This window comes from Chiloscyllium punctatum, chromosome 3 (assembly GCF_047496795.1).
Source record: "Chiloscyllium punctatum isolate Juve2018m chromosome 3, sChiPun1.3, whole genome shotgun sequence".
Taxonomy (NCBI): Eukaryota; Metazoa; Chordata; class Chondrichthyes; order Orectolobiformes; family Hemiscylliidae; genus Chiloscyllium; species Chiloscyllium punctatum.
The window spans coordinates 142,964,721-142,987,610 of NC_092741.1; the positions used below are offsets into that span (position 1 = coordinate 142,964,721).

The 22,890-nt window shown below is 39.3% G+C and overlaps 1 protein-coding gene across 4 annotated transcripts in view; it reads right to left on the bottom strand.

Moving 5' to 3' along the window:
- The window catches only part of LOC140465898 (rho-associated protein kinase 2-like), a 230,790-nt gene that overhangs the window by 88,499 nt on the left and 119,401 nt on the right, over positions 1-22,890 (bottom strand). For all 4 annotated transcript variants that reach the window (XM_072561840.1, XM_072561831.1, XM_072561815.1 and 1 more), the window contains exons 8-9: positions 12,270-12,361; positions 1,580-1,739 (exon numbers count right to left, since the gene is read on the bottom strand). In XM_072561840.1, the coding sequence (XP_072417941.1) occupies positions 1,580-1,739; positions 12,270-12,361 (252 nt within the window). The remainder of the gene's footprint in view (positions 1-1,579; positions 1,740-12,269; positions 12,362-22,890) is intronic.

A 22,890-nucleotide genomic window follows, 5' to 3' on the forward strand; every position in this document is an offset into this window, starting at 1 on the left:
GAATCTGCACTCCAAGGTCTCTTTATTCAGCAACACTCCCGAGGACCTTACCATTAAGTGCCCAAGTCCTGCTAAGATTTGCTTTCCCAAAATGCAGCACCTCGCATTTATCTGAATTAAACTCCATCTGCCACTTCTCAGCCCATTGGCCCATCTGGTCAAGATCCCGTTGTAATCTGAGGTAACCCTCTTCGCTGTCCACTACATCTCCAATTTTGCTCACTTCCACTTTGTGGAAATACTTGCCGATTGTGTGGTCGTAAATGTGACTCTAAGATCAGGTTTAGCAGCTACACAACAGCCACAAAATTTCTAAGGGGACAACCATACTCATTGGCAAATGATTCCCAAATACAATATATAAAAGGGAGGTGAACTATCTGAACTTGATATGTAAGCCTTTGTTGATAGCGATTGCTGACAGAGAGTGATAGTGTGGTGATTTGAGCAGTAACTGAGGCCAGTGGTGTGGTTGAAAGCACATAGTAGTTAGAGTTAACTGAAGCATGAGGTCATAGGCCATCTACCAGCACTGCACCCGCTCATGGCTCAACTCCTGACACTGACAATAAAGCACATATATGGAGGGCCTCCCAACCTGAAAGTGTGCATTTCTCCTATTTTCCATCAAATCTCCAGTGCACTGTTTACAATCCTTGGAATACTCGCTCTCCCACACCTTTGTTTCCCAGAAACATTCCCTTCCTGCATGATTGCCAGTCTGCTCCAGCCACAACTCACCATATCTACATGAGGCTCAGGTTGGATTTAAGCAGAGCATGTTAGCTTTAAGTAGTGCTAGAAAGAAATGGATTTTGTGCTCTCTGCAGATGCATGCAGCAACCAGTCCAGAAAGGTCGGAGTTAGTAAGCTACCTGAATGACATTAAACAGGTATAGCTGAAAAATGTGTCGCTGGAAAAGTGCAGCAGGTCAGGCAGCATCCAAGGAGCAGGAGAATCGACGTTTCGGGCATAAGCCTGCGCTTTTCCAGCAACACATTTTTCAGCTCTGATCTCCAGCATCTGCAATCCTCACTTTCTCCTAGTTAAACAGACATCGGTTAAGCATGCATTGCTTTAACTGGGCCCATCTTTAGCAGTTATCCCGCATAATTCCCAGAATCTCAGCAAAGGAAGAAATTGGAGGTGAAAGAGAAAACTTTTACCTATGTTTATCAAAATATTACTTTTTGATTTTGAGCAGTACTGGCAACAAATACTGACAAGCACATGCATCTGGTATCCACCAGTATACTTATATAATAAGGGTAGTATTTCAAAATTTGTAACGCATATAACACATGCAAACAAATTTAGTTTATTTCTAATTCGTTTAAATAAAGACAGTTAGCACTTCAATTTTTTAAAATAAAAACAACTGCAATTATAAAGCGGTTGATGCTACAAGAATAAAAAAAATGAAAAATTTTCATTCTTCCCAAGAATTTTACCTAGAAATTTCAAATTGTTAATTTACTGAAGACAGAAAAAGAAAGAAACAAATGGAGCAATTAATCAGTCCCACACTCAAATAAAATTCTTAGTTAATTTCAGGTATGAATCTACAAAAATACTCACTGGCTGTCTCTGAAGTAAGTGAATCCTACAAACGGTAACTGGTTTCCAGCAAAGGCTTTTGGGGTTGGAAAGGTTTCCACTTCTCCTTTATCATCCTCAATATCATCAAAGTTACTCGTATCTATGTCACTGCTCAATTCAGGCACTACCGGGGCAGCAGCTGTTTTCATAATAGGAGAAAAATTTCAAATATTGTATTAGCTATCATTTTTCTTCTCACCATTAAATCAGATGCACATGTGCTACCTTACTGATAAGCTGGTTATTGCAAAACGCAACATGTTAAATATAAAACATCGACATCTGAGAAAATATTAATTACTGCTTTGTTTTAGCACAACAGTTTTAGCAAAACTGCCAATTGGCATAAAATGTAAATGTTTGAAAATGTAAAAATTGTATTCATGGTTTCCTTTCACAAAATGATTTTCCTCCTCTTGTCAAATCTGAAATGTATTAAATAAACCTAACTTTTGCAAATTTAGTAATTGTCACTTCTAATTTGCAAACACAATATTATCACAGTTCTTTAGTTGCTTTCCATTGAGTATCATAAGACATTGCTAAGTCGCTCGATTTGAATCTGATATCATGTCTATATGTTCAAAACCACCAGCAAGCAAAAATAGGAACTGCTGGGCAAAAGCACAGAGCAACACTGAAGGGCAATTACAAAATTTTTGCCAGTGATTATTGTAATTTGCTGTTTAGATAAAGCAAGAAACCAAAAGCTAACTAAACTTAGAATATTCTGGAGTAACCAAAGACAAATCCACCCTTTGTCATAAGTTCTACATTAGATATCACAAGTGAAAGGGCAATGAAAAGGTGTAAAGTCAGAAGATCAGGAGACAAACTAAGAAATACATTAATAAAATATTTCTCAATGACAGGCCAGGCTAGCACACTAAGCATTCATTATATCAGCACACAGTGTTTTTGGAATTAAGTAATAAATTCAAATGTGGCCTTTGACAACACTAAGACAAAGCTGCAATAGGTGTTATGAAGTTGAAGGTGTGCATTGTATGTTTAAAAAGAGAGTGAATGCTGTTCTGGACAGACAGATTACAAGCACTTGTACAGATGACTCCATGGCAGTCACAGAGTGTATTGGAAAATTGAAAATATTTAACATTTGGCTGTGAAATGGATTCCTGAGTTTTGGTTGCTGCTTTAACAACAATTCGAATTTAACCAGTTTAAATTATGCTCCAGGATACTAAAACCCAATTGAGTTTCAATATATTGTTGTGCCTACATCAAACCAATGAGATGATCCAATATGGGGAGGGGGTATAAAATACAGACATTTTTGAAAATTGGTCAGGGAGCAACTGCTGTCACAACAGAAATGCAGGGAAAGCTAAGATCTTGCTGTCCAAGAAATTAGGAAACACCATCTCAGGTACCTTTTCATATGAAACATGCAGTAAAAAAGAAAGACAACACCCAGGGATATCCTCATCTGGAAGAAGAAAGGCACAGAGGATGACAGCGGCTGTGTGGTTTTGAAATTAAGTTGCTGTGATTTTAATAAGTGTCTTATTGGAACAACATATTGTTATAGAGTTGGAGGCAGATAGTAATCAATTAAGAGAAAGGGAGGCTTAGAGGTGTGAATAGCTGTTTAATGCTCACTTCTAGAGCTAAAAAATAATTTTTGTTATTTTCTTTAAATAGTGGAATTTGGGCGTTCTCTGTCACTCATATTCTAACAGATTACGAGGCGAGGTGAGCTTTTCTGGGTGTTTGGTTTAGTTAACAGAGGGGATCACGTCCATGACATAACACAGGACAAGGAACTTAATGTGCTAAATGGTAAAAGGGATAAGCAGTCTGAGCAAATTAAAGACAAAATTCCTTCAAGTGAATGAGAGGATATAACGAGAGGTCTTTACAAAAATGAGAAGCATGTAAGGCTCCAGTGGGAGATACAAATATGGCCCAGGTATCAACTATAAAGATTTGATATGTGTATAACAAAAGGCAGAGACATTTTATGGAGAAGTTTAACTTTCACGTAGAATGGGATTAGCGGACAAGCACATATCAGAGTGGAAGTGACTTTCTTGAGTGTGCTCAGAGTAGCTTTCTGAAATACTATATTCTGGAGTTAACAAGAAGGCATGTCATATGTGATTTAGTTATGAGTGAGGCGCCAGATTTAGTTAACAGCTGTACTGTGCACAAACATTTGTCTCATCCCAAACTAGTTTAATGAAACTTCACACAACAAAAAACATGAAATGGCTAAGACTGTAGATATAGGCAAGGCTAATATCAATGAAATGAGACAGAGAATACCCACAGTAAATCAGTCAAACCCGTAAATGAATAAAAAGGCAGAGGTTCAGTGGACAATGTTTAAAAAAAAGTGACAACATAAGAGTTTTGTTAAAAATGTGCCTCTGGCCAACAAGGCCAAACAGGTTGATATCAAACTGTAAACCCATCCAACACGCCTGGTGGAAAACAGTAAGAATGTCTCTAGGTCACAGAAGGCAATTGCAAAGTATTTTGCAAATAGATAAATCTAATGGAAGCTTATGGCCAAAACATTGGAAACAAGGACAGGAGATAGAAAAAAAAAACAGGGGCACAGGTAGTCAGGGCTAACTTGGGATCCTTGAAAGCTGGCAGCACTGATTCCAAAGCAAATCAGGAAATGACAGGAATTTTATGAACTTTTACAATTCAAGAACGATCCTTCCAAATTGGAAAACTGTGCAATTTATTCCATTGTTTGAACAAAGAGAAAGGTGAAAATTAGGGAATTGCAGACTAATTAGATGAATATTTGTTGTTTTGAAATACCAGATTCTATACTGAAATTCTTTCGAATTTTCATGAACAACTTTGGATTGGATTAGATAGTGTGGAAACAGGTCCTTTGGCCCAACAAGTCCACACCGACCCGCCGAAGCGCAACCCACCCAGACCCATTCCCCTACACCTAACACTACAGGCAATTTAGCATGGCCAATTCACCTAACCTGCCCATTTTTGGATTATGGGAGGAAACCAGAGCACCCGGAGGAAACCCACACAGACACGGGGAGAACGTGCAAACTCCACACAGAGTGTTGCCTGAGGTGGGAACTGAATCCGGGTCTCTGGCACTGTGAGGCAGCAGTGCTAACCACTGTGCCACCATGCCAATGAAAGACAACATGAATTTGTAAAAGATAAGTGACTAATTTATTTGAAGTGACTAAAATAGTGATCAAGGAAATAAATGTTTGTTTACATGGACTTCCAAAAAGCACCTAATAAAAGTTTCTCGTAACAGACTGTTAACTAAAGCTAAAGAAACTGAAATTGACCCAGTTAGAAAATCGGCTGAGTGTAGCTGATAGAGAATGTTTCTGGTTAGCAGGATGAAACTAACAGTGACCAACAATAATGTGCGTTGGTGCCTCTACTATTCATGATATGTACTCTATCATGTAAATCACGGATACATAGGTCGCAAATTCAAATTTGCGGATTACAGAATGTATTGTAAGCAATGGTAATGGAAGCATAAAATTACAGAGTAATAATAGAATAAGCAAATTGGCAGAACTGTGACAAATGGAGTTCAGTGTAGGAAATTCTGAGGTAATTTACTTTGAAGTTAAAAAGATTGATCAGAGAATTTCCTAACTGGTGAAAAAAATAGAAATAGTGGCGTGTTGAAGAGACTTGGAGATCCAGGTACAGAGAAGGTACTGAACTGTCATGAACTGATAAAGAAAATGATCAAAAAATTAAAACTTAAAAAACAAAGTGCAGACGTCATGCTATATTGTATCAAGCTTCGACTGGATCACACCTGGAATACTATGAGCAGTTCCAAACACTGCACCTTGGAGGAAGTAGAACATGGATTTACTCTAATTGTACCTGCATTTCAATGAATGATAATGCTCCCTATAATTTAGAGGTTTCAGGTGTAGATTAATCAAGGATTAATACTGAAGCAACAGATAGGATAACCAAAAACTCTTTTATTGGTTTGGGAGGCTAAGATGAGGGACCAAGGAACAACATTTATAGGATTTAAACTGCTTTAAGTTATTGTTTGTCAAATGTACACAGATACAATCAAAAGTATTGTTTTGTGGGCATATCATAACTTCCATAAGTACATCAGAGTAATAGGACTAAAAACGTGGAATATATTTTACAGCTACAGAGAAGTTGCAGAGAAAGATCAACTCTAATATACGAGAGTTCCATTCGTAAATTCATAAATTTTATAACAGTGAGGAAGAAGCAGCTGTTTTTAAATCTATTGGTATGTGCTTTCAAACTTGTGTCTTCTGCTTGATAAGGGTGGAAAAAAGTACAAACAGACTTTGATTATGTTGGTTGCTTTCCAGAGGCTGGGGTGGGGGCAGGGGAAGAGAAGAATGTAGGCGGAGTCAATGGAAGGAAGGCTGATTTTCATGATGGACTGGGCTGCACATTTCAACAAACTAAAGTGATAGGAGCTCATAACACTTCTGAAAACAACAGATGCTCTGTTAGTTGTTAAACTTTCAAAGCAAATTCAGAACATTATTATTTACCAAAGACACTATGGGAATGAGGCAAAAAACAAGATGGAGTTGGTCGCAGATCAGCCATGATGTCACTGAATGGTTGAACAACCTTGGTAGGATGAAAAGGCCAATTTATGGTCCAGGTTGTCCATGAATGGTTTTACAATTTGTAAAATGTAATAGCCCTGTACAGCCAAAACAGGTGCTTGGTCAAACAACTTTAACTTGCTGGTTAAGAGAATTTCAAACTCCTTGATTCACAGTAATGTGTCTAACTAATTAAAAGAAGAAATATCCATTTCAGATCACATGTTGTCAAATAGTAAAGTATGGCTCAAAGGTAAATTTGCCATATTCACACCAGACCAGAGGGCTGCTCTCTCATTAAGAGAGATGGCTGGTGGTGTTCAACCTGACGGTCACCACCACAGGTGAGGGAAAAAGCTGAGGAGTCCCTTCGTGGTAACGTCAGCCGATGTGGGAATTGAACCCACGTTGTTGGCATTACTCTGCTTTGCAAACCAGCCGCCCAGCCAACTAAGATAACTGACCCCCAATGAATATTCACCACCGTGAAGTTCTGGTAGCTAATTTGTTGGCTGTGTTCCAAGTCTCTCCCTCTCCCCAATAAGGTTTTTAGTTTTGGATTTAGGTTTGCTCGCTGAGCTGAAAGGTTCATTTCCAGACATTTCGTTACCTTACTAGGTAACATCTTCAGTGGACCTCAGGCGAAGCAATGCTGAAAATTCCTGCTTTCTATTTATATGTTTGGATTTCTTTGGGTTGGTGATGTCATTTCCTGGGGTGATGTTATTTCCTGTGGTGAAGTCACTTCCTATTCCTTTTCTCAGGGGGTGGTAGATGGGGTCTAACTTGATGTGTTTGTTGAGTGTGTTCCGGTTGGAATGCCATGCTTCTAGGAATTATCGTGCCTGTCTTTGTTTGGCTTGTCCTAGGATGGATGTATTGTTCCAGTCGAAGTGGTGTCCTTCCTCATCTGTATGTGAGGATACTTAACACCCCACCACCCATAAGAATAGCAGAGCAAAACGGCTGCAGAACGTTTTCAGAAATGATTAAGGATGCCCAGAACAGACTCCGTAAATACAACCGGGAAACTGTACACCAAAAATCATTACTCAGTCATGCAACAGACCATGAATGGACAGATGCAGTACAACAAGCCATAGATATTAGACAGCGGCAAACAGAAAATGAACAAACTAGACCTGCACAAAAAAACTAGACAAACTTACACAAAGTAACACACTGACAACACAGAAACATGGATTTAAAAAAAACTTATCTGACCGACCCTTAACAGACACTGAAAAAGCCGTCTTAGTTAGAGGATTAAATTACAACTGCCACAATATGGACAAGAAAGATTTCTTAGCAGCATTAGAAACAGCACTAAAAGACAACCAACTCACAGAAGAAACCCAACAATCCATCAAATAGGTAGTGGCACCATCATTACGCAGAAGGAAGAAAGGAAACACACTCAAGACATAAGAACAGAAAGCACAGAAAAGACTTAAAAAAAATGTTATCTGACCTGCAGACAAAGGATGCTAGACAGTCATTCTAAATCAAAGAGACTTACAGATACCAACACTTACCAACAAGTGGCAAGAGACCCAACCCCACAACTAGAGAACTGAATCATAGCCCTACTCAAAAAGCTTCAGAAATCTGGATAAATAAATAAGACCGACTTCCAAAAAATGAAACCAGACAGATCCAACACACCACGCTTCTACGGATTACCCAAAATTCACAAACCCGGAGCCCCCCTCAGACCCATAGTCTCGCTACCTGGAACACCAACTTAGATTGGCCAAGGAGCTACATGAAAGACTAAAACATTTAGAAGGCTCACTCCATCCACTCCACCCAAGAATTCCTGAAGACCAAAGACACTAAGATAGAAGAGGATGAAATAATGGTCTCCTTTAATGTAACAGCCCTGTTTACTTCAGTCAACGTAAACCTGGCCAAGGAAACACTGACTACACTATTAGAAGACCGAAAGACACATACACCAAACACCACTAACTTCATCAACAAGGAGATTATCACGCTAGTGGACCTATGCCTTACCACCCATGTCACCTTCAACAACAAAACTTACAGACAAACCAATGGAACACCTATGGGATCTCCAATATCAGGGTTCTTAGCAGATGCAGTAATGCAGAGACTTAAGCAAACAGCTCTGCCAACCATCCAACCCGAAGTCTGGGTCCACTACATGGATGACACCTTTGTCATCACTAAATGAAGCAAGTTAGAGGAAACCTTCAAGACCATCAATAATACTCTTACTTGCATAAAACTCACTAAAAGAGAAGGAAAACAACAACAAACTGCCATTCCTAGATGTCACAGTACAGCGAACAGCCAGTGGGGAACTTCAAGCCAGCGTCTACAGATAAACATCACATATGTACCAAATATTGAACTACAGAAGCAATCATCCCAACACCCACAAACGAAGCTGCATCAGAACATTATTTCAACGAGCCAACACACACTGCAGCACAGAGGCACTACGCAGAGCAGAGGAAAATCACCTATACCGTGTATTCAAAAAGAATGGATACCTAATGAACACAGTCCATCCATTTCTCAGCAACAAACCCAAACAAGCAGACAACACACATCCAGAAACCCTAGCCACTCTCCCCTACATCAAAGACATCTCAGAAATGACTGCCAGACTACTCAGACCCCTTGGCATCATTGTAGCCTACAAACCCACCAACACACTAAAACAGCAGGTAATGAACTTGAGAAACCCTATACAGACAACGAGCAAAACTAACGTCATTTATGAAATACTATGCAAGGACTGTAACAAACACTACATTGGACAAACAGGCAGGAAACTAGCCACCAGGATACATGAACACCAACGAGCCACAAAAAGACATGACACTCCCTCACTAGTATCCTCACATACGAATGAGGAAGATCACCACTTCGACTGGGACAATACATCCATCCTAGAACAAGCCAAACAGAGACACGCACGAGAGTTCCTAGAAGCATGGCATTCCAACCAGAACTCTATCAACAAACATATCAAGTTAGACCCCATCTACCACCCCCCTGAGAAAAGGAACCGGAAGTGACTTCGCCACAGGAAATGACATCACCAACCCAAAGAAATCCACACATATAAATAGAAAGCAGCAATTTTCAGCATTGTTTCACATGAGGCCCACTGAAGATGTTACTTAGTACGGTAACGAAACATCTGGAAATGAACCTTTCAGCTCAGCGAGCAAACCTATCCAAAATCTCAACCTCAGCTACAAATCTTCTCAAAACTTGCTAAGGTTTTTAATATTTAACATAAGGGAAACCAGGAAACAAAGATGTCAGAAAATAATTCAGTTGCACTGAAAGCACCATATACCACCCAGTACATCAGCCATATTGTACCATTGCCTTTATCAGGATTTTCAATGGCCGCTGAGTCAGAGATGTACAGCATGGAAACAGACCTTCAGTCCAACTCGTCCACGCTGACCAGATATCCAAATCTGATCTAGTCCCATTTGCTAGCACTTGGCCCATATCCCTCCAAACCCTTCCATTTCATATACCCATCCAGATGCCTTTTAAATGCTGCAATTGTACCAGCCTCCACCACTTCCTCTGTCAATTTATTCATACACGCACCAACCTCTGTGGAAAACATTGCCCCTTAGGTCCCTTTTATATCATTCCCCTCTCACACTAAACTTATGCACTCTAGTTCTGGACTCACCCCATTCCACAGAAAAGACCTTGTCTATCCATCCTATGCCCCTTATGATTTCATAAACTTCTAGAAGGTCATCTCTCCCAGCCTCCAACACTCCAGGGAAAACAGCCCCAGCCTATTCTGTCTCTCCCTATAGCTCAAATCCTCGAACCCAGCTATGATTTTGTTCATTCCACAGTTGCAACCATCTGTATCAGCAGCCTGTAATGTGACTTCCCAAAGCCCTGCTCATCTGGAACAGTTTTCAGGTGGATCTGAAGTTGAAATCATCAATGCTTAATGTAGACCTGTTCCAGAACTTGTGGGCATTCAATCTTTGCAGCTAATCAAGGGATACTTCAGCTAGTTAAATTTATTTTCCTTTCAAGATTAATTAGAATTCTTCTGATACTGACTTGTTTTTCTGTACTACTTTTGAAGCAAAATGAATATAGTTGATTAGCAGTCTCCTTTCATGGTGCAACGTCTCTGATTCTGAAATTGTACATTCCTAAACCTCCCTTTTTGGTCAAGTAAATTATGATTTGAAAATGTTTATCCATCAATTATTACAGGTTGAAACACTGCATCATTTCCCATACAAACAAGGCTGGAGATAAAGCAAACTGCTGTATAGTGGATCAATGTCTATCTTAACTTGAACAAACCTATTTGTATGAGCAACTGAAATTACTTTCAGTCAGCAATCCATCTCTCATTTACCATTGTGAACTGTCAGACTCATACTTTGTACCAATGCTGTATTAAAAAGACCTAGTTCAAGATGAATCCAAGTCAATTATATCCTTTGTAAATTTACAATGAATAAAAATAAGATTGCCTTTGTTTTGTTACCTGAATATCAGCTAACTTATTCTCAACAGCTATTACTTACAAACAAACAAATGGGAATACTTATGTGAATCACATTTTTTTAAAAAAGCACCCTGTCATAGGAAAGATACCCTCCAAGTGGTACTTGTACTCAAAGTTTTGAAATTTGTGCAGATTTAATCAATATGCCCACAGACTTTTAAATATGCATATAGAAGAAAATATGAAGTGCTTGATTCAATGGATTTCACATTTTTGTACAAATCTTTGCAATATATATATTTATATATGTATACACTTTACACTCAACAAAGTAGCAAGTGAGTGCTGACAATGTTGTATTATGAAAACATACCTACTCCCTTAGTTTAATGTCCTTCTTGCCTCTCATTTTAAGAGAAAATACTGAACTGAATATTACAAGGTGTTTGAAGGTTAGGCATATGAAAGACCAATAAAGGTCTTAGCTAATGTACCGCTAAGACAAATTTATTATATAAAAGTATTGTTTTTTTGATTCTGATTCTCCTTTACAAACATAAAACCTGCAAGTGCTGAATATCTAATATATGACTAAAAATGTTGGAAGCAATGAACTGGCATGGCTGTATCAATACAGATAACAGCATTGATCATCACTACTTTCAAAATGCTTTCAAACTTACTGAGTGTTTCCAAAATTTTCAGTTTTTATTTTACTTTTTCCAGATTTACACTATACTGACAGTTTATTTTAATTTACTGAAGCAAAATCTATAAATCTGCAGCACTGGGTTGATTTCAAATTATTTTACTTCAAGCATAATATCACGAATATTCTCATGTCATACGATATATGCATGTCTTCATTAATATTTCTACATTTGTGCTGTAATCTTAGAATCACTGACCAATACGCAAGTGTGATCAGGTTTCTGGTGAATTTGCTGAAATGAAAAGAACTTTTTTTTAACAATTAGGAAAATATTTTTAAACAATATCACATTCAAAAGCAGTCTGAAAATAACAAATGACAATTTTGAATACCAGTATCATGTCATCAATGCAATATCCAAAGAGTTAAATGTCTGCATCAGAATTGAAGCAAAATAAAATTAAAGCCTGGACCTTCGAAACAGGATCCAAAAATCTAAGAGATTTCTGATGTCCATAAAATCATCATCTTGTTTCATTAGTTTTCTATATATTTCTTTATTTGTTGTCTCACTAGCATATTATTTCTGTCACTGTATAAAATAGTATTCTTTACAAATTTGCTGTATTCCTTTTGATACTCCATGTTGCCACTCAGAAATTAGAATTACGATTGTTTGTAAACAACTTCATGTTTAAAGAGATTTTTGGTATGCAAAAAAAGTTGAAAATCACTGCAACAATTCGATAGATTGTCTAAAAAAAAGTTACCTTAGTTGATGAATACTTTGAAAGCCTTCGATTGAATTTTAGTACATTTCTAAGCAAAGGGAAAATACACAACCATGGTTTGACTATCTTGCTCAGTTACATTTCTGCCATTTAAACATTAACTATATCTTGAACATAAGCCAGATCATAAACACCATAATGGACTCACCATCACGTATGTTGTCCCATGTCCACTGATCGTTTTTGAAGAAAGGATGACGTTTGATTTCTTCCACTCCATTTCTTCCTAACCGCACCTCCCTGAACATTGAAATAAATTGGGAGTACTGAGGTATAGCAACCTAAATCAAGTTGTCCTTGCTACTCAGAAAAAAAAATCCTCTTTGGTGAATGCTTTTCATCAATTTTTGGTCCGTGTTAAATGCTTCTGGTTTTTGGTTAAGTATGAACATGGCTGTAATGCTGCATTCTGCCACGTGTGGAATAGACCCATTTAAACACTAAGAACCTTATTGGGGGAGGGGGACTCAGAACACAGCCAACAAAACAGCTACCAGAACTTCAGGTGGTGCCAAGCAATTGCAATATACTGGATGATCTTCAACGATGACTAAGATATTTAAATTGAGAATTAATGTAGCTAATCAAAAAAGTTCTAGCCCTAGAAGATTAGCTATAAAAGTATCTTTTATTTCCAAAAAGGTTGCATTCCTTTTTAATATATTGAATTACAGAATGATCAGATGGAATTTGTTCAGGCTCATGGGATCAAATTCTGAATTGCTAACTTGTCGCTTTAACGTGAGCAGCTGTTTCAAATATTTCCAGTTCTAACTTCAGTATAAACAGGAAACTATCCGCACGTGGTTAAAGTGCTCCTAGGTGTTTTTTTTTAAATCAATATCTGAATTGGACACAAACTCTAATTTCCTTTTGCCTTTTTAAATATTAAGATTGTTTTTGTTCATGGACCCTATTTCAAAGTTTGATATTTCCAAATTAATTATTTAACAAGTTATCGGTTTAATGTTGTTAACAACCATATACAATAAATAGCAATTTTGTAATAGCTTAACAAGTATGGTTATATACAGCTAATTACATACCAAATAAAAATATTTATTTTTTCCTCCATGTATTGGAGTAGTAGGAGCAATACTTTGTCCAAGTAACTGTTTTCAATGTAAGCTCACATACAAGATAGCAAAGTAACCAAAGAGGAAACATATTTTACAGTTCAAAATATGTTATTCTTGTCTAACATGCACACATGAACATTTAAGTATGAATTTTTATTCATCCACAGGATGTGGGCATTGCTGACTAGGCCAGCATTTATTACCCATCCCTAATTGTCCAGAGAGCGGTTAAGAGTTGACCGCATTGCTGTGGGTCTTAAGTCAATGCAGACCAGACCAAATAAGGATGACAGTTTCCCTTCCCTAAAGGATATCAGTGAACCGACAATCGGCAACAGTGTCACGACCATCCAAATGGTGGAATTAAGTCACTTAATTCCAAATTTTTAATTGAATTCAAATTCCATCATCTGCCATGTTTGGATTTGAATCTGGATCTCCAGAACATCACATGGATTCTGGATTCTCTGGACTAACAGTCTAGTGATAATACCACTAGGCCACTGCCTCCCCAAATGAATGGACAATAATTAGTGGCAGAATTCCCAGATAATTTTCTCTCCTTAGGCTGAAGTTACAGTGCTCTTATCTCTAGTTAGACTGAGGTCTACTGAATCAAAACAGGACAGGGATAAAACCAAATACGTATGACGCAGTAAGACAATATGTGGAGATTCTCTTCAGAAGGAAATTTGTTGCCTTTTCAATATGTTAATGCTGACAACCCAGAAGAGGGCACTACCTTGGTCTGCTAAACCATTTCCCCATAACCTCAACGAAGAGTTGGTGCGAGTGCAAACTGATTCAGGGCTTTCACAATATCAGTCAATGTCAGGGACAACTGTGTATCTCATTAACCGACAAAATTTAAAAGCTGAAAAAAATGAGCAGCATTTAAAAAGTCATGATTTCAAGTAAAAACAAACACAAAAAGAATAAGGAGAAGGAAAGAAATAGAAAAATATGAAATATTCAGCATGTTAGGTCGCATTTTTGCAGAGAAAGAGTAGCAAATGTTTAATTAGGACAGAAAAATGTGACAGATCTTTTATCAGGTTTTAAACAAATAGGAAGACAGAGTTGGGAAATCATGTTGCAGCTGTACAGAGTGCTGGTAAGGCCACCTTTAGAATACTGCATATAATTCTGGCCACCCTTCTATATGAAGGATAGTATTAAACTTGAGAAGATGCAGAAAAGATTTATAAGGATGTTTCCAGGGTTACAGGATTGGAGCTGCTGAATAGGCTGGGGCTTTTTTCCCTGGAGGGTGAGGGGCTGAGGGGTGACTTTATAGACATTTATACAATCATGAGGTGCATGCATAGACTAAATAGCCAAGGCCTTTTTTTTTAAAAAGGGTGGGGGAATCAAAAACTAGAGGGTATAGGTTTATGATGAGAGGGATAATATTTTAAAAAGGCCCTAAGGAGTAACTTTTTCAGGCAGAGAGTGCGTTACATGTTTGGAATGACCTGCTGTAGGAAGTCAGTAGAGACAAATAGAATTTCAATATTTAAAAGGGACCTGGACAGGTATATGAATAGGAAGGGTTTAGAAGGAAAAGGGCCAAATTCTGGCAAACGAGACTGGGTCAGATTGGAATGTCTGATCGGCGTGGACAAATTGCACAAAGGATCTTTTGTTGTGCTGCACTCTATGTCTCTAAATGGAAGATTGGTGTGAAGATAGAAGGCAGAAATGATTAAATAACAAAAGGAATAACTTGAGAAGGCAAAAGTGGGAAGGCTAGGATAAGAAGCAAAATAAAAAGTGGGGCTAGAGGAGATAAATGGCAACAGTACAATCAGTACCAAAAATAGGAATAGTGGGAATGATTTTGAAGTGCTGAAATAATGTCAGGTCGATAAGACTGTAAAATGACATTTAGAACATTTTAGGAGGTAAGATGACAAATGGAATGGGACAGAGATTTAAAACACTGGGTGACCAGAAATATAGGGTGACATTTGTGTCGTGAATGATGACACAAAATCTATGTTTGATCTCCCTAGTGTAGAAAAGAGCACATCATAAGCAATGAGTTACTAAACTGAAAAAATGTATATTTCTAATTAAAAAGCAACATTTTGAAAATCAAAAGCAGCTTGCAGCAGCTCACAATTCTTAAGGCCTCTTTTCTTTGGTGACCAACTTGTGCATTCATTCACAACATTATGCTTTGTCCACATCCAATATATATCTTCAAATTCTGAGCCAACATAGTGTACAGACAAATGTCATCAGCCAAAAGAGAAACAGTATTATTCCTTTCATTACAAGCACTATTTTCATTCTGGTTTAAAAACAGAACTGTACTCAAAATTCTTCCTCCCATTCTCTGGCAAAGACGTCATAACCAAACTTGCTTTTGAATTTTTTTTTACATATTATAAAACTTCCCAAAAAGCATCTCACAAATCTGCACAGTTGAGAGGAAAAATGGATCAAGATGTGGTAAACTCAGCTGATGATGCAAGTTGTACCAAGGTATGTGAAGTTGTGCTGCAAATAATCCCACAAAATTGGTGCACCTAACAGTTATTCAGATTTATACCAACTTTTATATCTGGCTATCTGTGATACAAGTATCTATGGCAATCCACGCTTTCCAACTTCTTAACACCCTAGACATTTCATGGATTGAAGTGCTCTCTTTAAAGGAAAGTAACTGACCTAAAATGGCTGTCACGATTATATAATCAAATTTGAGGCGAACTTCATGGAACCAGCATGAGATATGCTAAATCCATCAGTACCAAGATTAGCATTCTAAAGACAATGAAACCAGACAACTAAGCTCAAGCATGATGAGCCGAATGGCCATTTCCTATGCTGTAATAATTCTATGAAGTCAGCAACAAATTTGCATCTTCTGTCCAATTCTCACTTTTGTGGTAAATACACATATTAGACATCAAAGGGCCATTTGCCATTGTTCACCTTGAAAGGACAATGGAGCAATATATTCAGAAATGTACAAACAGGTCTTATTTTAATTAGTATCCTTCAGCAACAAAACAGCGAGACCATAGATTTGTAACAACAGAACCTGAAAGGTTTGTGCTCTCTCTCTCTTTCTCGTTCTCTCAGCGTCCAAAGTTAGTGCCAAGTTTTAAAAACAAAAGCAACTTGGAAAATAACCATTCACAGAGAACTCTTGAATTCTACATATTTCCTTTTCGTTGAGGAAACAAGACAATAGCTAAACAGTCGTAGGCAAGAGTTTCATTCTTGCAATTGAAGAACTTTAAGAACCTACATTACATTTACTTTCACCTTCCTGATTGTGCTAGATAGGTTTAAATGAATAGATTGAAGCTATTACCTGTATTTGTGTATTTGCTGTTACATTTATGCACTTATTTTCTCAGGGTTGGTAGGCAATAAAGTGACCCTTTTCTTGAATTCAAGAAAACCTCTGAAATAAGCTCTTTTGTTTCCTAGTGAACTACATTTTAATACTATTATGAATGCTTTAAAAGAAACGCTGGGACTAAACAGAGAGGGTTACGAGGAGGAATGTCCCTCCACAGTTGGTTGCAACATACTATGTTATTAGGGGAGTAGTTCCTCAAGGTGGTGTAGTCAAGAAAAAATTATGTTTCTTTGAATACTTAAGTTATTGGACATGAGCTTCAATTTGCCCCTTGATTTCATTTGCAATTAAACCAATTTGTGGATGGAACTGTAGATTTATTTTGCTAAGGCAACAATGGATTACTGTTTTCCTGTAGTTTACAAATTTACATTCAGATGAACCATTAACCCCTGAAACTAACATAACTGCTTAATCACCTCCAAATAAAATGTATACTTCATTGCTTTTATGCATGGATATTTGTCTTTTTTGTTGTAATCGGATTAGAAAATTCCAAAACTTGGCAGATTGTTGGATTTAAAGGCTGTTTTATAAATTAAACTAGTCTTTAAAATTATTTTAAAAATACATTTGATTTGTACACATGCAATTTAATTCAACTTACCCACTTTTTTTAACCCTATTAAACTAATGGAACTAGGTATTAATGCAGTTACTTAATTTTCACATTTGTCCAAAATTTATGATTGCACTTTCAGAAGAAGAAATACTTAATGGGTACTCACGATGTAAGAAAGCTTAAATTTTATTTAAAACGTTTTATTTTGACTAGATTTTTCAAAGATAAGCAGCAAGGTCCCTGGTCTGCATCTCATTTCACACAGATTAATTACAATTACAGGATTCCTTCATGCCACACTCCGCCAAATGCTACTTTGATGTTGAGGCAGTTTTGCCTTACTTCAAATTCAGTTCTTTTAGGTACATTAAGTACTCGTTCTCTGTAAGGGATAGAGGCAAGCATTTTCCACAGATACAAAAAAATGTGAATACTACTGACATTGCTAAGCCTCTTCCCCCACATCCAATGCATGTGCAATGAAACATGATCGATTATGTTGGACAAGTAAGTAAATTATCTAAAAGGAACTGATACTATTTAGTTATCAGAAAACTATTTAACTTAAAATGGTCCTGCACTGCACAGGGCAATCAAAGATGCATATACAGTGCAATACCATTAATGGAGTACCCTATTCAACACAGATACAAAAGTCAATAACATTAGAAGTGGGTGAACATAGAACATAGAACAATACAGCACAGAACAGGCCCTTCGGCCCACGATGTTGTGCCGAACTTCTATCCTAGATTAAGCACCCATCCATGTACCTATCCAAATGCCGCTTAAAGGTCGCCAATGATTCTGACTCTACCACTCCCACGGGCAGCGCATTCCATGCCCCCACCACTCTCTGGGTAAAGAACCTACCCCTGACATCTCCCCTATACCTTCCACCCTTCACCTTAAATTTATGTCCCCTTGTAACACTCTGTTGTACCCGGGGAAAAAGTTTCTGACTGTCTACTCTATCTATTCCTCTGATCATCTTATAAACCTCTATCAAGTCACCCCTCATCCTTTGCCGTTCCAACGAGAAAAGGCCGAGAACTCTCAACCTATCCTCGTATGACCTACTGTCCATTCCAGGCAACATCCTGGTAAATCTTCTCTGCACCCTCTCCAAAGCTTCCACATCTTTCCTAAAGTGAGGCGACCAGAACTGCACACAGTATTCCAACTGTGGCCTAACCAAAGTCCTGTACAGCTGCAACATCACTTCACGACTCTTGAATTCAATCCCTCTGCTAATGAACGATAATACTCCATAGGCCTTCTTACAAACTCTATCCACCTGAGTGGCAACCTTCAAAGATCTATGTACATAGACCCCAAGATCCCTCTGTTCCTCCACCTGACCAAGAACCCTACCATTAACCCTGTATTCCGCATTCTTATTTGTTCTTCCAAAATGGACAACCTCACACTTGGCAGGGTTGAACTCCATCTGCCACTCCTCAGCCCAGCTCTGCATCATATCTAAGTCCCTCTGCAGCCGACAACAGCCCTCCTCACTGTCCACAACTCCACCTATCTTTGTATCATCTGCAAATTTACTGACCCACCCTTCGACTCCCTCATCTAAGTCATTAATAAAAATTACAAACAGCAGAGGACCCAGAACTGATCCCTGCGGAACTCCACTTGTAACTGGGCTCCATGCTGAATATTTACCATCTACCACCACTCTCTGACTTCGACCGGTTAGCCAGTTTTCTATCCAATTGGCCAAATTTCCCTCTATCCCATGCCTCCTGACTTTCCGCATAAGCCTACCATGGGGAACCTTATCATATGCCTTACTAAAATCCATGTACACTACATCCACTGCTCTACCCTCATCCACATGCTTGGTCACCTCCTCGAAGAATTCAATAAGACTTGTAAGGCAAGACCTACCCTTCACAAATCCGTGCTGGCTGTCCCTAATCAAGCAGTGTCTTTCCAGATACTCGTAAATCCTATCCCTCAGTATCCTTTCCATTACTTTGCCTACCACAGAAGTAAGACTAACTGGCCTGTAATTCCCGGGGTTATCCCTATTCCCTTTTTTGAACAGGGGCACAACATTCGCTACTCTCCAGTCCCCTGGTACCACCCCCGTTGCCAGTGAAGACGAGAAGATCATTGCCAACGGTACTGCAATTTCCTCTCTTGCTTCCCACATAATCCTAGGATATATCCCGTCAGGCCCGGGGGACTTGTCTATCCTCAAGTTGTTCAAAATGTCCAACACATCTTCCTTCCTAACAGGTATCTCTTCTAGCTTATCAGTCCGTTTCACACTCTCCTCTTCAACAATACGGTCCCTCTCGTTTGTAAATACTGAAGAGAAGTACTTGTTCAAGACCTCTCCTATCTCTTCCGACTCAATACACAGTCTCCCACCACTGTCCTTGATCGGACCTACCCTCGTTCTCGTCATTCTCAGGTTTCTCACATACGCATAGAATGCCTTGGGGTTATCCTTGATCCTATCCGCCAGGGATTTTTCATGCCCTCTCTTAGCTCTCCTAATCCCTTTCTTCAGGTCCCTTCTGGCTATCCTGTATCCCTCCACTGCTCTGTCTGAACCTTGTTTCCTCAACCTTATGTAAGTCTCCTTCTTCCTCTTAACTAGACATTCAACCTCCCTCGTCAACCAAGGCTCCCTCACACGACCATTTCTTTCCTGCCTGATCGGTACATACATATCATGGACACGTCGTATCTGCTCCTTGAAAAAGTTCCACATTTCCACCACATCCTTCCCTGACAGCCTATGCTCCCAACGTATGCTCCTCAAATCCTGTCTTACAGCATCGTAATTTCCCTTCCCCCAATTGTAAAATCTTCCTTGTTGTGCGCACCTATCTCTCTCCATAACCAAGGTGAAAGTCACAGAATTGTGGTCACCATCACCAAAATGTTCACCCACTAACAAGCCCACCACTTGTCCCGGTTCGTTACCGAGTACCAAATCCAATATGGCCTCCCTTCTGGTTGGACAATCTACATACTGCGTTAGAAAAGCTTCCTGGACACACTGCACAAACACCGCCCCGTCCAATCTACTTGATCTAAAGAGCTTCCAATCAATATTTGGGAAGTTGAAGTCGCCCATCACTACGACCCTGTGGCTTCTGCACCTTTCCAAAATCTGTTTCCCAATCTGTTTCTCCACATCTCTGCTGCTATTGGGGGGCCTATAATAAACACCCAACAAGGTGACTGCACCTTTCCTATTTCTGACTTCAGCCCATACTACCTCCAGAGGCAGATCCCCCTCAAACTTCCTTTCTGCAGCCGTTATACCATTTCTAATTAGCAATGCCACCCCTCCTTTTTTACCACCCTCCCTAATCTTACTGAAACATCTGTAACCAGGAACCTCCAACAGCCATTCCTGTCCCTCATCTATCCATGTTTCCGTGATGGCCACAACATCGCAGTCCCAGGTACCGATCCACGCCTTAAGTTCACCCACCTTATTTCTGATACTCCTTGCATTGAAGTATACGCACTTGAGTCCATCTCTGTGTCCGCAAGTAGTCCCTGTCAGTGCTACCTTCTCCACAGCCTCCCTACAGTCTTGGACATCCTGACACACAGCTAGCTTACTTGCTGGACTATAAGTCCGGATCCCATCCCCCTGCCAAATTAGTTTAAACCCACCCAAAGAGTGCTAGCAAACCTACCCCCCAGGATATTGGTGCCCTTCTGGTTCAGGTGCAACCCGTCCTGTTTATACAGGTCCCACCTTCCCCAGAATGCAGTCCAATTGTCCAAATATCTGAAGCCCTCCCTCCTACACCATCCTTGCAGCCACGTGTTCAACTGCACTCTCTCCCTATTCTTTGCCTCTCTGTCACGTGGCACCGGCAACAACCCAGAGATGACGACTGTCTGTCCTAGCTTTTAGCTTCCAGCCTAACTCCTTGAGCTCTTGAATGACCTCCCCACCCCTCTTCCTACCTATGTCGTGAGGCATGGGATTGTGATTCTTCCACTGGCTTTGCCTTTGCAATGGTATCATTGTGGTGTGGTGTGATACTCTTTTTCTCGAATTCCCTTTAAATTTCTGAATAAGGAGCCAAAATATTTTCTGCATTCCTTTTAATGTAAATGCTATACACACGTAACAGTTCATAATTAAGTAATAAACCTATTAACACTTTCATAGTTCTCTTCACTTCTGCCAGCCTCTTCATCACACAGACAGTGATTTCAACCTCTTGTTCATCTTCAGTTATTTAGACAGAATCACTTCATATCAATTTTTCCAAATTTACATTGTTAGAACTTTGCCTTTTACGTGAAGCGTCTCGACAGCTTCTTCCTCTGCTTTGTTGGCAATTCCTTCTCCAATTGCACAAGCTAGTTCAATGATGTGTCAGATTTCAGATTATATGGACAGAAATCTTCTAGCCATAACTTCCACCGTTAAGTACTGACCGTTGCCAATGTCAACATATCCTGAGCTCCTTTTATGTTGCGATGCAGTCAACAATGTTGCAATCTTTCCAACCTTTTCACACATCGAGGGCTGCATCAGTGCCCTTGGACTGAAAGTATGCCCAACATAAGACGCCTTACATATTGAGATCATATGCTGGTCGAGAGACTGGGAGAAAGCAACATCACCTGGACCTTCTGCTGTTCGATTGCAAGGCTCTTTGGGTGGTTTGGAACATTATCCAAAGTCAGCATCACCTTGAACTCCATTCTTTTATTTTGCTGCTATTCCTCCACCTCCCTTATGAAGCAGTTACGAAAAAAAAATCAAACACACACCTGCTATCACCCAGGCCCTTTTATTTGACACAGAAAATATCCATTCAGCAGTCCTGGCTGAGCATGGTTGTCTGTGTCTGTCTCTCTCTCTCTCTCTCTCTCTCTCTCTCTCTCTGTATGTGAAGTCCCCGTGACCTTCTTTATAAAGCAGTGCTCCACAAACTGCAAGATGTTACTAACATCTAACAGTGCCCTGGAATGAGCTAAGCTAAATTCAGAATCACAGCCAGCTTGACAGTCACAGGCAAAATGGTACTTATCCTGTTCTGAGGTTAGATAGCCAATGTCAGTTGGAACCTCATTTGTTAAGTGCAATGATCTCAAGCATCAGTCACTGTGGGAATTTCAGTCCCCTCAGGATCCTCTTTGGGTCTGAATTTTGCTGACCCTCTTGCTCTGCGTGACTTCTTTACATTCTCTCAGCCTTACTCAATTTCGAGAGGAAAGTCTACCAGCCCACTTGTGTTTAGAGACATCTGGCTCCTGCATTAACCTCAAACTTCAGCACCAGTCAGGACACTCTCTACAGAGAACTAGAAACTTAAGACAAATACAGATCAATTCCAAAAATACACAGCAGTGCACTAAGAAATGATCCAGTAACTAAGATGAGATCCAAAATTGGCTCTGAGGCGAGAAGCAGAAGACATTGACCAATGAGTGCTTTTGTGACTGCATTTCCAAAAGAGGTTCTGCAAGACTTAGTCTGAGGCCTCTTACTTTTTGTGATGGATATCAAAGGTTGAGATTTGGATATAAGAGGGATGATTAAAAAGTTTGCAGATGATACAAAAAGTAGTTGAGTGGTTGATGAAGAAGAAGAACAGGCAGCATGGTGGCTCAGTGGTTAGGGGTGGCACGGTGGCTCAGTGGTTAGCAATGTTGCCTCACAGCGCCAGGGACCTGGGTTCAATTCCCGCCTCAGGCAACTGGCTTGTGGTGTTTGCACATTCTCCCAGTGTCTGTATGGGTT